The sequence below is a fragment of the Brachycentrus maculatus genome, unplaced genomic scaffold (genome assembly GCF_059751285.1).
Source record: "Brachycentrus maculatus isolate JH-2025_06_01 unplaced genomic scaffold, ASM5975128v1 h1tg000311l, whole genome shotgun sequence".
NCBI classification, from domain to species: domain Eukaryota; kingdom Metazoa; phylum Arthropoda; class Insecta; order Trichoptera; family Brachycentridae; genus Brachycentrus; species Brachycentrus maculatus.
Genome location: NW_028281061.1, coordinates 583584 through 598048, shown reverse-complemented (window position 1 = coordinate 598048; position 14465 = coordinate 583584). Strand labels below are relative to the sequence as shown.

General features: G+C 33.8%; 1 protein-coding gene across 1 annotated transcript; it reads right to left on the bottom strand.

Moving 5' to 3' along the window:
• Nucleotides 1-1454: 1454 nt before the first annotated feature.
• Nucleotides 1455-12564, bottom strand: LOC148304575 (chitin deacetylase 8-like). Its single transcript, XM_088268084.1, has 6 exons — nt 12371-12564; nt 5869-6181; nt 4963-5230; nt 3961-4147; nt 2298-2432; nt 1455-1678 (listed from the first exon to the last, which is right to left on the bottom strand). Exons 1-6 carry the CDS (start codon nt 12542-12544, stop codon nt 1598-1600), a joined length of 1158 nt encoding a protein of 385 aa, XP_088124210.1. The 5' UTR covers nt 12545-12564; the 3' UTR covers nt 1455-1597.
• Between the last annotated feature and the right edge of the window lie 1901 nt (nt 12565-14465).

Genomic DNA, 14465 nt, shown 5'->3' with positions numbered 1-14465 from the left:
ATTTCTTTGACTCTCCTTACTTTGCAATTACTCTTTTATTTTCAAAACCATGTATTTATCTCAAAGAAAATATTTTTCATTTATTAATACAAAAACGGTATTTTAAGAAAAGAAAAAAAAATTACTTAAAATGTTACTTGGTTTTAAAGAAAATTAAGTTGCGGTTTATCTCGTATTTTGGGCCTTAAACTGATTATTCTGAATCACGGTTTTGAGTTCAGAAAAATATACCTTTAATAACCTTTGAGGGCGGGCTTCGTGGCGTTTTGGGTAGAAAGTCGACCGCAAAACTAGCAACAGGGGTTCGATTCCCGCCAATCAGAAAATTAATTTGAGAAATGTTTCATTTCAATTAGTCCTGGGTATTTGTAATATATTCTTCATATGTACCTACATACAATAGAGACGTTATTCTTTAAGTGGAGAAGTTAGATTGCTGGGTTTTTAGCAATTGAAATTAGCTTATGTCGAACTTACATGGATTGTCTCTTTTGGATGGAAGTTCCTGCGACTGTGAGTGAATTTTGTATACATTTTACATTATAATATATAATAAAATGCAGTTCATACCTTACAAATATTAATTTTGTGTATGTTTATTCGATAAACGATTAGGGGATGTTGTCCGCCTCTGTGCTGTAATGGTTAGCGTGTTTAGCTACCATGCTGGAGGTCCCGGGTTCGATTCCCAGGGGGGGTGAAAATAAATATTTATGATTTTACACTGTAATATTTATTTAACATTACCCTGGACTGGTCCCTGAAGCGCAGGAGTGATTACCTTGCCTTCATGTAAGTAACGATCAAGATAACACTGTATCAATACTATGGCAGTACCCTATGCACCATTGGGTGCGGATAAGGGTTAGAAGTTATTCGATAATTTTTGACATCTTATCAAAGACGAAGAATATGGAAGTCTGGGCATTTACGGGGCTGACGACCGTCATAGGCTGGTTTAAGTGATCACTTTACACACATATGTTGTTCACCAATTCTACCTATTATTGACAACCACACTACTTAAATTCTTGGAAGTTCTATATATATATGAACGAATTTGAAACATTTTTCTTGAATCACTAGAATTTCACTAGAGACATCTATTATCGAGATGAATAGAAGCTTTTTATTGAGCAGAAACTCTTTTATTAGTATATGAGGTTTGAATCCTGGATTATAATCACATACATGAGAAACGCCAGAAAACATGATTTTTATTTTAGCTTATAATTTGAACAGTTAATTTATTTACAACATTTTGAGTGTGTCCAAATAAAAATTATAGTTATTTTTAAAATATTATTTTATGATAAGAAAAATAACTCATATAATTGGAGATAATCCAGATTTGTGAACAAGTATTTGGACACACTCAAAATATTATAACATTTTTGTAGTTGTTCATGGGAACAGATTGAAATATCCAAAATTATAAATGAAATACATATATCTTTGAATACCTTTTAATGATAAAACATTTATAACTCTACGTGAAAAAGCTATGTACAATATATATCAAAGCAGTCGCTTAGAAAGCATAGGATATCTGATGCTGATTAATTTTAAAGCTTGCTGGACCAAAATTATTTGGTGTTTACAAAATTCCCAGTGGGTTTGAGAGCCACGGGTAGGATTTGGGGCATTGTGCAACGCAAGATGTCATCCACCGCTTCACCTGGAAAATGAACAAGATCTTATTTTTAGTACATACTACCAAAAATATCCTAAAAATATTCATCTTTGTACACAAACACTGAATTTATCCCCATGAAGGGTTGTTGATACTCATATTGATACATCAACTCAGATGAATCGAGATGGGAGTATCAAAGTATGGATATTACTTAAAATTTCAACAGATGGCATTTCAATAACAAAATGTGATTTTATCCGTGATCACAATCAGCAGATTCCACTCTAAAATAATAACGTATTTGAACACAATTGTGTAGATTTGTTTACATCGCTCTTCTTTCATACATTACGATTCTCGCACACATTTCAGAAACAAATTATGTGTGAAAGTCAAAGACTGCTTGTATTGTATTTGCAGTAAATATGTTTGCATTATATACTAAGACCTCACTTTGCGTCGTATATATATTTATAAATATCCCGATGCAAATTGAAACAACGCAAAGTGAATTGCTATTTTCTATTAGAAATCATATAAACTTCAAAGATAGCGAAAATGAGTCTGAAAGTGAAACGACGCAAAGCGAGGTCTGAGTGTATTACTATAACAAGGACTTGGTGTATCCCCAATATAAAAACAGATGGTTTAGAGTACTTACATTTCCTTTGTCCAATTCACAGGCCTTAGCTACACAAACCGGAGTGTAAAAGTCCTGGCATACTGTGTTCTCTGGAGTCATCTGAGAAACTGGAACTGGTTTCTTTACCCAGTCAATAACTTGGGAAGCGGAAGACTGAAAAATAAAATATGCATGTTGAATATAGTTATACAGTGAAACCTCTCATAATGAGTAATAAAATGTAAAAAGGTTGGAAAATTTTCGCATAACGAGTTACAGAGAAAAGGTAAATTCCTTTTTCATGACATTCACTTGTGAGCCGGGACTCGAGGTGAATAGCAACGATATTGAAGAGCTTGTTAAAGAGCACTGTCTAGAGCTGACCACCGAAAAGCTTATGGGACAACTCCATCATGTTTCACACCAAAAAATTATAGAAGAAAGCTTGTTAATAGAGGAGGAGGAAGTAGCACAGCATCGATCTTCTAGTACAATAAGATAAATGCTGGGAAAGCATGGGAAACTGATGCATCGTACATTAAGAGCATCAGCCTAATAAGGAGGTGGCTATTGGTGCTGCAAATTTATTCAATGATAATGCTGCGACACATTTTCATGAAATTTTGAAGTGTCTGCAAAAAAAATGTCTTAATTTTTATTTAGGTTTTTCTTAACAATTTAAAAGTAATTTTATTTGAATAAACATTAATTAAAAAATATAAAAATTTATTATTCTTTCGGCATGGACTGTATTTTCTTATTTTACATTGATTTCTATGGGAATTTTTTTTCGCTTCACGAGTGTTTTGCTTAATGAGGTTCCACTGTATATTGTTCTTCAAGGTACTCATACAAATTAGCATTGTACAACCTAGAGGACTAGTAAAGGTATGCAACTATCACTGCTATTTTTTTTTCCTACCTTTTATCCCCTTTTATATTCTTTCTGCGCAATTTATAGTAGGTTGATTGTGCATGCACTAGAATGCTGGGAAAATAACTACCTACAATTTTTATCAACAGGAGACCAAAAATAGTACAATAATCGGGTTTTAGTAATAATAATAAACATAAAAAAATAATAACTTTTTTGAAATATCATTATTTTATCATAAAAGTGCTAAGACTAGAATAAGGTTTCCTGCACCAAATAATAAAGGGGACGATCGAGGGAATAAACACCAGAGGACCCCACGCCGCAAATACCTAAGCGACTTATACGAAGACATGGGCTGCTCGACGTATGAGGAGCTAAAGAGGACTTCCTAAAATAGGCGAGAATGGCGAAAGAGATGTCATCTGTTGCTACAGACCAATCCGCAGGATTGAGGCCAAAGAAGATCATATATTAAAGACAATTTAATAGTTACCTGAATGTAGAACTGTTAAATATTAAGTTATATATACAAGTCCATTTTGTTTTATTCATTGTGTTCTTAACACCACTGAATTTGTTATACAGAAAGAAGTTAACTTAAATAAAATAAATAGTTTTTCAAACATAACGAATTTAAATATTCAAAAGAAAATTGAGAAAACTCACATTAAAAACTTTAATTGCCTTCCTTGTAAAATTTCTTTATAATAGTTCCACATTCAGGTGACTTTTGTCACAATCAATGTAGCAATCTGTCTATAATAGATTTATGTGTACAGTTCGCCTCCGATTGTCGATGCCTTATTGGTAAGGTAATTTTCTTACCAGGAATACATCAGGCAAGCTCTGGAGGTAGTCCAGGAATTCCATGTAAGCCGGAAGATGGTTCTCGTTGATGGTCGGCTGGAACCAAGCTGCATGAACATAGAATCCGAAAGGAGCCTTGTTTCCTCTGTATTGCTTGTGGAACTCATCCTTCATCCATTGCACCAAACCGTCCTTGTCAGTTGGACTGTAAGATCATATGAACATAATGGATACCGACAATTTTAATATAATTTCATTATGAGTAATTAAATGGTTATTATTGCTGAAATGACAAATGTGTGGAAAATTCATATATGTAACTGAATAAAAAATTAAAAAATCAGAAAATAATGTAAGGCTGAGTTTGGAATAATTAAATAGATTAATAAAGGATCTTCGAGGTGGTTTGGATATATGAAGCGAATGGATGACTAGATAATAACTAAAATATAAGTATATTTGGCAAATGTCAATAGGGAAACATAACAAGAATGGCCAAATAAGACTTTGCCAAACAAAATATTTATTCAAGAACCTAAAATCTGGAATGTCAAAAGTTCACTCCACTCTACTCCTGCAGAAACAGAATGATGGTAATAGTAGTTATATAATTTGTTTTATGATAAACTATCTGCCCTCTTATTAACCTATGTTATAAATTTTAAATCTACATACAATAATTGTATGTATATACATACGTATACAATTGTATGTATAGCTCCTGCATACTGTGTAATGAGTTTGATCTATATATCTAGAAGTTTGAAGTAAATTTGAGTAGTGTGGTCAATCATGGAGAAGAATTGGTGAATGTTACACGTGTTTAAAGTGATCACTTAACCAAGTCATGACGGTCATGACCCCAGTAAATGCCCAGACTTCTATATTCTTCTTCATCTATGTTGAGATGTCAAAAAAAAATTATATGCAGGTTATAAAAGCTTGTTAAAAAAAACTGTCGGTTAAGAGTTTAAAAAATTAAAAAATGGCAAAAACTTTAGAAAATGATGGAATACTTACATATCTACACAAGCGTCAACCATTGAGCACACAGTGTTGCTTTTGTCCTCCCAGTTGATCATGGGGATGACCCACACATCTGGGAATGACTCATCTGGGCAGGGCCCGATGAGGCACTCTTGGCTGCTCTTGTACTCCACAGTGTACGGCCACATGCCGGGCTCGATGTAGCTCTGGGTCGCCCAGGACAGATCGTATAGGAAACCGCTCTGCTTCAGCATGTTGAATTGGTTGTTTCCAGCCATTTGGAGGAAAGGCATGCGGATACCTGGAATAGAGTAATAATAAAATCACGCGTACAACTACAAGATCACTCTAACATCATTGTGTACAGTTTCAGCATCCTGGGGGTCGTGACCAGGTATAGGAAGGGTTGCAGCCTGTCTGTGTAAGCCTTAACACATTTTTTGTAATGTTAAACTTTAAATAATAAGTGAGGGAGTTGCAATGATTTCATTTTTGGGTTTTTACTGGGTACCGACACTAAAAAGGTTGAGAAATGCTGACCATACAACTTTTGTGCAATGAAATAAAATAATTTTTTAGAATATACATTGATGTTTTTAACTCCTTATCATTCAATAACGCTTTTTTTAAAAAAAAAACCAAAACCATATTTTTATTTCGAAGAAAAACTTGTTTTTTCAATACAGAAATGGTGTTTTAATAAAAAAAAAAATAACATCAAATGTTACCTGGGTTCAAAGAAAATTAAGTTGCGATTTATCGTATGTTGGGCCTTAAGGGACTGCCCGGAGTCATTTCGTTGTAATGTAACCATGCGAATGTGCTCCATGCGAAGTCGTATGCTCGCCGCGAACTACGTTACGTTACGACGAAATGCTCCAGTCAGTCCCCACCTTTAAAGCTCAGTTTTTTTGGTTTTTATACCAAAATGGTTCTTACCCTTGATGTCCTCTTCGGGGATGCGCGCAAAGTTACTGATCAGGGTCCTCTCGTCGGCGAACTCCTTGAGCAGCGTGTCGAGGGTTGCGTTCTTCCAGTAGGTGGTGAGGGCCTCGTGGGAGATGGAGTGGAGACTGATCTCCATGCCGTTGGCGTGCAGCTCATGGACCAGCGAGTAATCGGCGTATTCGTGCGACGTAAAGAAGGTGGCCGCCACGGGGCAATTGTTGCGGTTCTTGCGCTGGTACAGGGCCTTGCGGTAGTCCAGTATGTTCACGGGAGTCACGGCATCGTCGAACGTCAGGATAACAAACTAAAAAAAAGATAATACTATATTTTGTACATTTTACATCCAAAGTCATAGGTTTTTAACTCTAGATATAAGATTGATTGTATTCATATATAACTCACTCCTTTCAAGAACGTCATAAATTAAAAATCGTCAATTTTCAGTTGTGCATGTTTTCAGAATGCCCAGAAAATATACTATATCCCAGCAAAAGTGGCATATTTTTAACATAATATTTACCCGCTACATGGCATAAAATATTGTTTTTGTATTTTGAAGAAAAGGTATTGTGTTTTTTGTTTTAAATATGCTAAGTATTTTTTAAATGGAGAAAAAACCTTCAGGTTTTACCTAAAAAGATCTGTTGAATAGTAAAAACTTCAATAAGTGGCTTGATATTTATTTTCAATACATTGTGTTATATTTTTAAATTTTAAAAACCTTCTCCTGAGAAATCAAGTTTTTTGATTAATGACGTTCTTGAAAGGAGTGAGCGATATTTATAAGATTGTATTCCTAAATGTATGCGAGAAGAACAAAGAGACACAGTTCATTGACTTTTAAATGTTTACAATATTTTCCCCACCACATATTACTCCTTTAAAATAGTATATAAAGGGTGGAGGACTAATATTTGTGTGCTAAGACTAATCTTATCTTAATATAATACTTATCTAAATAATATTCAAAGTTAATACGTCGCGCTCGCTCTTTGTCTTTTGAGTTTCAGTACTGAGTATTATTTGATCGGTTTGGTGATGCATTTTTTTTGGTGTTTATACTCAGTACTGTTAAGAAGCGAAACATCGTGATTCACTTAAATTATTGGCGTCGCTTTGCTCTTCTCGCCCTGATGATGTTATAATTTTGGTTAAATAAATAATTGATCTTCATTTGCGCGTTTCTGCCTTCTTCATCATCAGTGTTCCAGTATCATTAGTCGCTACAGTGACATTTTTACTAAACATTCGAAAAAAACGACATATAATATAACGGGTAGTGATTGATTTCACTATCGGTTTTTAAGTCATGGGTGCGCTGGGTTTTTAAGCGCTGATATTTTTTTAGAGAATATGATGATGATTTTAATTAGATGAGGGTGATTGATCTAAAATCAATTGTTTATATGGACTTTTCATTACAAGTTTTGAAGGCAATTGTGAATATGCTCAATATTCCGTTAATTTTAAAGCATATTCTCAATTTGCACTTGAAAATGTCTCTAGTTTTTGGTGCTCATGGTCTCCAACTGTATACTGTCCTGTTCCCCTCACTACCTCCTTGTATACAAATAATTTTAGACTTGTGAGCCCAAAACCAATAGTGAAAGCAATCACTACCCGTTATATTATAATGTCGTTTTTTTTTACAAATGTTTAGGAATCTTAATGTTTGTACTGTACTTATACAATAACATCTCAACATAGATGAAGATGAAAGGCTTACAACATGTCAAGGGTTGGTTTAAGCAATCACTTTGATTGGCAACGACACTACTCCAATTTCGGAAATTGTTTATATCATTTAATTGACACCTTCTCTCACACGTCAGTTCTCGGCACCATCTATGGTTGAGTTGATTAAGTTTTTTTATTTATCATAGTCCTTTATGAAATGCATGTAAGATTATTTCCGAATTATTTTACATACTAGGAGACGCCTGAGAACATGATTTTATATTTTTATTAAACTTATAATTTGACTAGTTATTAAGGCGCAATATACTATAAATCGCAACTTAATTTTCTAAACCCAGGTAAAATTTGACGCAATTAATTTTTTTTACTGAAAACACCGTTTTTGTATGAAAAAAATAAGTTTTTCATCAAAATAAATATATGGTTTGAAAAAAAAATTGTTATTGAACGGTAAGAGGTGTCATATTTTTTTTTCAATACATATTCCAAAAAAAGTCAAATTTGATTATAAATTCTAAAATTGAGTTCGGAAAGACGTCTAACCCCTAGCGCGGCCGATCGGGTTCTGAATTTGAACGTTCGAGATCTCAGCCTTAATTTCAGTATGTACAAACATCGAAAACAAATGTTTTCGATGGCTTTGTATTGAGTATGATATGATTGATATAATTATACACAATGGATTATTGTCGATAAATAGTAATCCATTTTCACTTCTGTGTTTAAACAAACCTTAATAATCACCGATAACGGATAGTCGAATTGACGATAATTTTATGATATCAATAATTCGCAGTAATAATCTTTCAAGGAAATGATAAATAGCCAATTGTGTAGTATGTATTAATTAATCAACAGTTGCTAACCGTTTGATTTGACTAAAGTTAAAAAAAAACTTCAGTAGGGCGTTTGTGCACTACATGGATTTTTACCGTCTGGCACGTCAGTTAGCGTGATAAAACGATTATTGGCTCGTGTTTTTGTCCATCTTTCATCGGATCGGTGCTCGTGATCGGTGCGTGAACACGTTGCGCGTAAATTCGATCACGCTAAACTGTCGTAGTCGCTTTTATTTTTCAAAACCGGACTGCCGGACGGTAAAATTCCGTGTAGTGCACAAGCTTACGTACACTCCCGATTTTCCGGAGTCGGGTTAAAAGGGAAGCTAATTATCCGGGACACTTGAATCATTGAAAAAATATTTTATAAAAACAAAAATATTTCACACTAAAAGTATTTATAATGTCGTAACACGTGTTAAGGGCTGAACACGTTCGTTGTCCGCAGTGAAAGAATAACATATCTTTTTTATATCATGGATTTTTGTAAAATACCTTGATAACTTTTTTTTATTTCTTAGTCGTCGTAATTTTTGTGATAATTTTTTTCCGGTCTTATCAGAGCGATTTATCAGACGAAAAATCCATTGTTTCGGTATTTGAGTACGAAGTCACTGATGCGAATCATTTAAATAATCGGATCTTACCCACCTCTAATCAAAACAATACTTTAAAAAATCATTTTTAAATGCAAAATACATAATAAACATTTTTAGATTAGCAGTCTCTTGTCGTGTCATCACAGACTAACTATTTATATAGTGTCATGCTGTCAACACGTGCGTCTCACTAAGAAAGTAGGTTTACGTAAGCGTAATTTCAATTTTCTATTTGTTTACGTTTTTCAAAAATGTTTTCTAATTAACCGGGAAATCGATTGTACGGATTTTTTTCACCTTCCATTCCGGAAAATCGGCTACTATTGTAATGTGCAAAGGCAAATAACCGCAAGTTAAAAATAGTAGTTTTGAGATAAACGAGTTCATAGTTAACTTATAATGACGCTTTTTGCCAACACATGTATCAAATTAATATAATTTTCCGGCTATTAGGATAATGCATATCTCGGTAAAGGAAAGAGAGAGCAAATTCTGTGATTGTATATGAGGCCAGTTATAAAAATGTTTTAAGCCGTGTTAAGCCAAATAGCCGCACCTTGAGTTACGGCTAGTTGCCTTTACACATTAGTATTGTACTAATAATATAGATACATTCGCATTGTTTTTTTATGTCGAAATTACAGTTATTATTTATGAAAAGAAGTATACGGTAGATATTGGTATCTCAACGCCATTTTTATCGGCTCTAATGATAATCTTTATAAGTAAAAATTTAAATGATCATTTGTTCAATCTCCTAAAGTTATTCACCGTTTAATTTTTTTTAAAACGTTGTATTCGAATACGCGCGTATTTTTATAAACCTGTGACAGGTGAAAACATGTTTAACGGTTCTATTTTCATACAGTTCGGTGGTTTAAAACAACCCTTTTAGTGTATTTCATAACGTACTTTTATCATACATGGTATCCAAATCGCTCGATGCGATGTCTATGAGTGTTTTTTGCCTAGAATTTTCACTCCATTATAGTAACTTTAAACTTTAAGAGTAATAACACTCACGAGTAGGTATATATAAGCTGTAAAACTTATAAAGTTGAAGCCTAAGTAAGTGAGGCATTAGCCATAGTAAACGTAGCCGTAGTACGACTGTCCAAATTTAAAACACAGTAAGGGACATTTTTTTGTAGTAGTTTTTTTTTTGCATTTATGGACTAAGTAGACTCTACTTAGTCCAAAAATGCAAAAAAAAACCTACTACAAAAATGTCCCTTACTGTGTTTTAAATTTGGACAGCCGAGTAGCCGTAGCCGTGACACTCAGAGTTCGCTCACGGGCGATTCATTATTTGTACAATATATAACCCTAGAATACTAAACTGTAAAAATTACGACGTAAAAAGACGATTCCTGAAAAAAAAATATTTGTTCGGGAATTGTACAGCTTTCCATTAAAAATTAAATAATTAAAAAAGTGACATTAATAATAATAAAGCCAATTAAACAATTCCGCATTTATGATATAATTACTATTAAAAACATTAAATATTCGCATCGTTCCCGCGCCCCCTGGTTCTTTGTGTCTTCCTAATTAATTTTTTTCTTCGTAATCTCTTGAACCCAAAGAATGTTACTTATGTACTTCTAAAATAATAAAAGTTTTTGATTATCGTGTTTATTCCCGATTTATTTCTATGTCGTATTTTTTTAACGAATAACAACATTTTTTTGTAACAACAGCAGTCGTAGGATAAGTTTAGTAATCTAGAGTTTAAAAGAACCTTGGAGAGATCACCTTTTTTTTCTTTGGAAGGAAAAATAATTAGAACATTAGTAATGTAGCAGACTCGAGTTGTACTTTTACAAGCTGTGCTTTTACTTGTTTATGTAAGTTTGTTGTGTTCTCATCTCATCGGATTCGGATTGCTCAATATGATTTCTGGCAAGTGTTTTTGCTAGAATTTTCACTCATCAATTACGTGAAATTAAAGTGACTTTTAACATAAAGAGTAAATCCACTCGTGAGTAGGTATATTGAAAGTTGTCCCACCGCATTTCCGGTTTGATACAAAAGCATCCTGGCTTCCTGACAGACCCTCTTTTGCATTTTTTTGTTTGTTTTATGAACTACATATATTGCGAAAATTATGAATAACATTTAAATCATATTGAATTGTATTTCATTTCTAGTTATGTGTTATTTTTATTTTTATTTTTTTGTCCGCCTCCGTAGTGTAATGTCCGCCTCCGTAGTGTAATGGTCAGCACGCTCGGCTACCGTTCTGGAGGTCCCGGGTTCGATTCCCAAGGGGGGTAAAATAAATATAAGTGATTTTTTCACTGTAATATTTATTCAATATTACCCTGGACTGGTACCTGAAGCGGAAGGCTGATCACCTTTCCTTCATTTGTAAACGATCAAGATAACACTGCGTTTATATGACGCAGTGCCCTTTGCACCATTGGGTGCGGATAAGGGTTTTTTTGTATTTTTTTATTTATTTGGGATTTTTACAGCCACTACAAAACAATATAAAACAATTAACAAATTTACAGCTAATTACAAAAATCCACTGATAATGTTATTCTTATGAAAGTAATGTTGGTTGGGGTGAGTGTGTGTGTGTGTGTGTAGTACCTATTCCATGTAAGTGTTAACATATATCATACAACAAACAGGGATTGTAAACAGTAGGCTTGTTGAATAAACGCTAACGAATTATTATTTACCTAATTTCTTGCTTATGTCTGTTTTTATCGATTTAGTGTTTTTTCCAAATATGTTTACGTCATTAACCTCTAAGCTTCTCGATTTCGAGTTTCAAACTTTCCGTCCCGTGCTGGATTATTTTACATTTCAATATTTTTGACAAAAAAAAATATATTTTTGCCTATTTTTTGTAGTGAAACTTTCGGAAATCGTTCGGATATCCACCATAGATGTTCACAGTACACAATTCACTTTACTTATTATGTTTTTATAGTGTATTTACACAAAAATATTAACATTTACGGACTCGCCGCCGAAAATTTGGCGGCTGTATAGAAGACGCGGCTGTCGTATAGTCCATTCGTTGCGTGCGCGCAGTTTAAAAAAAATAAATTATTATATGTATCCATAATGCATCGTTTGCACCATAAATAATATTTTTATTTAATTTTTTATTTATTTAATATATTTACATTTTTATTTATAACATAATGCATTTGAATCATTCATACATATGGAAAACTTTTATATTTCGATTCACTGTGCCTCTCCAAAAAAGAGACTGTACTCTTGTGCTTGGAGAGGGACTTACACTCGTGGTTTGATGTAATATAATAAAAGATATAATAGTCTTTTTTTTGTATATTTTTCAAGATTTAAATGTAATGAGTAATGTAATGTAAATACCTGGGGGGTGTCCGCGACGGCCAGTCCTCCGGGAATATCGACTCCGGAGCACCTGCAGCTGGGCAGGCGGCACGTGGCCGGGTCGCAGTCGGGGGCTGGAGCCCTGGGCACCTTCTCCAAGCTCGTGGCCACCACGCAGGCCGTCACGGCGAACAGAACCACCAAGAATCTCATTGTCACTCGAGAGAAACCACAGATCTGCCGCTCCGCACACTCGGACCGCCTTTATACCTCGACAGATATTGATAATGATAATCTAGAGATAGTGCTCAAAATTATCTGCGAACATTATAAGCGAATTAAGACACATTAAAATTAATCATTAATAATCTATAAGTTTTTTTTATCACTTCGACATCATGCGCTGCAATAATTAGTTAAAATGTTTATCGTAATTTATTATTTATTCCGCGTAATAGTCTGCGTAATCGGAGGGCATGTATGACTAGATGTATGGATGTGAAGGAGGTGAGGAGTGTATGTCAGGACAGAAGAGTGTGGCGTTCCATCCTCTCTGCCTACCCCTGCGGGGAAACGGCGTGATGGTAGTAGTAGAAGTAGTATTAGTTTATTATATTGTATGTGCGATGTAGTGCTTTAGCACTTTGACTGTGAGTAAGATTTTATTTGGAAAAAAAACATTTTTTTACTATTTAAAATATATGATAGGTAATATGTTAGAAACGTACGAAATAATACAGACATTGGGCGCAGAGTCCACTACATTCACAAAGAGCCCATAAAATATTACGAAAAAATCAGTTTGAGCTACTTCTTTGTAACTTATTTACATTTTTTTTAAATTACCTAACGTCCAAGTGACTCTGAAATCTAGCTACGGCTTATGCAACACCGTTTATCATGTCCCTACTCAGGCTTCAACTTTATAAGTTTCATAGCCTATGCCTACTTGTGAGTGGATTTACTCTTTATGTTTGAAGTTACTATAATTTCATGTCCGCCTCCGTAGTGTAATGGTCAGCATGCTCGCCTACCGTTCTGGAGGTCCCGGGTTTGATTCCCAGGGGGGTTTAATAAATATAAGTGATTTTTTCACTCTAATATTTATTCAATATTACACTGGACTGGTACCTGAAGTGGAGAGCTGATCACCTTTCCTTCATGTGTAATCGATCGAGATAACACTGCGTTTATATGAAGCAGTGCCCTATGCACCATTGGGGTGCGGTAAGGGATTATTATTTTTATTATAATTTCATGTAATTCATGAGTGAAAATTCTAGGCCAAAACACTCGCTAACTTATTTACATTTTTGTGCCTGTACCAGGTACGCGCAAATCTGAAAAGGCCCATTTTTTGCGCGTGTGTGGTACGGTCAAATCGAGCAAAGGGTTAAATCACAAACGTCAGCCACGCATTAAAAAAATGACAAAAACAACGCGGTGAGATCAAAGATACATGATTAAACTGACCATTTATTTTTGTCCCCAAAACGGGACATTTACCAATTTTAACCTTATAGTATGGATATTCAATAAAATACGTATTTTTTCATAGTTTTTATATATTATTAAAAAGAAAGGAAATGATAATAAGAGGAATAAATTTTATAAAAATGAAAAAAAAAAGTTGTTTTATATTGGGACAGGCTATGTAAAAACGGGACGGTCCCGTTCAAAACGGGACGTATGGTCACTTTATACATGATTGATATTGCTATTGATAAAATAAGCGCGTTTTCGCTGCTTACTTTTTCTTTGGGTCGAGATGACGGGACTTAAAACATATGAATATTATGTTTAGAATATACTTTTATTTTTTATGTTATGTTAATTTTAATCATGTTTAATATAAAATGAGTTTATTTGATTAACCTATAAAAAAAATACGTTTGATTTTTAATAGTTTTACTATTTTATTAAAACTTAAAATAAGTCTATTGCAATATTTAAATAAAAATACACATGCACACTCCCAAAACGATTTTTTAAGCTTCAAAAAATAAAATAAATGGATCAAAAACATGTCAAAAAAGCAAGAGTATTTAAGACTTCATAAAAAAAATTATAATGCTCGGCTGTCCAAATTCAAAATACAGTAAGAAATTTTTTTTTGTAGTACGTTTTTTTTGCA

Coding starts and splice junctions, on each gene's coding strand:
- LOC148304575 (XM_088268084.1), bottom strand. CDS start 12,544: ATGAGATTCTTGGTGGTTCTGTTCGCCGTGACGGCCTGCGTGGTGGCC. Junction 5,231..5,868: donor CCCCGAAGAGGACATCAAGG/GTAAGAACCATT, acceptor ACTCTATTCCAG/GTATCCGCATGCCTTTCCTC. Junction 2,433..3,960: donor GCTTGCCTGATGTATTCCTG/GTAAGAAAATTA, acceptor TTTATTTTTCAG/TCTTCCGCTTCCCAAGTTAT.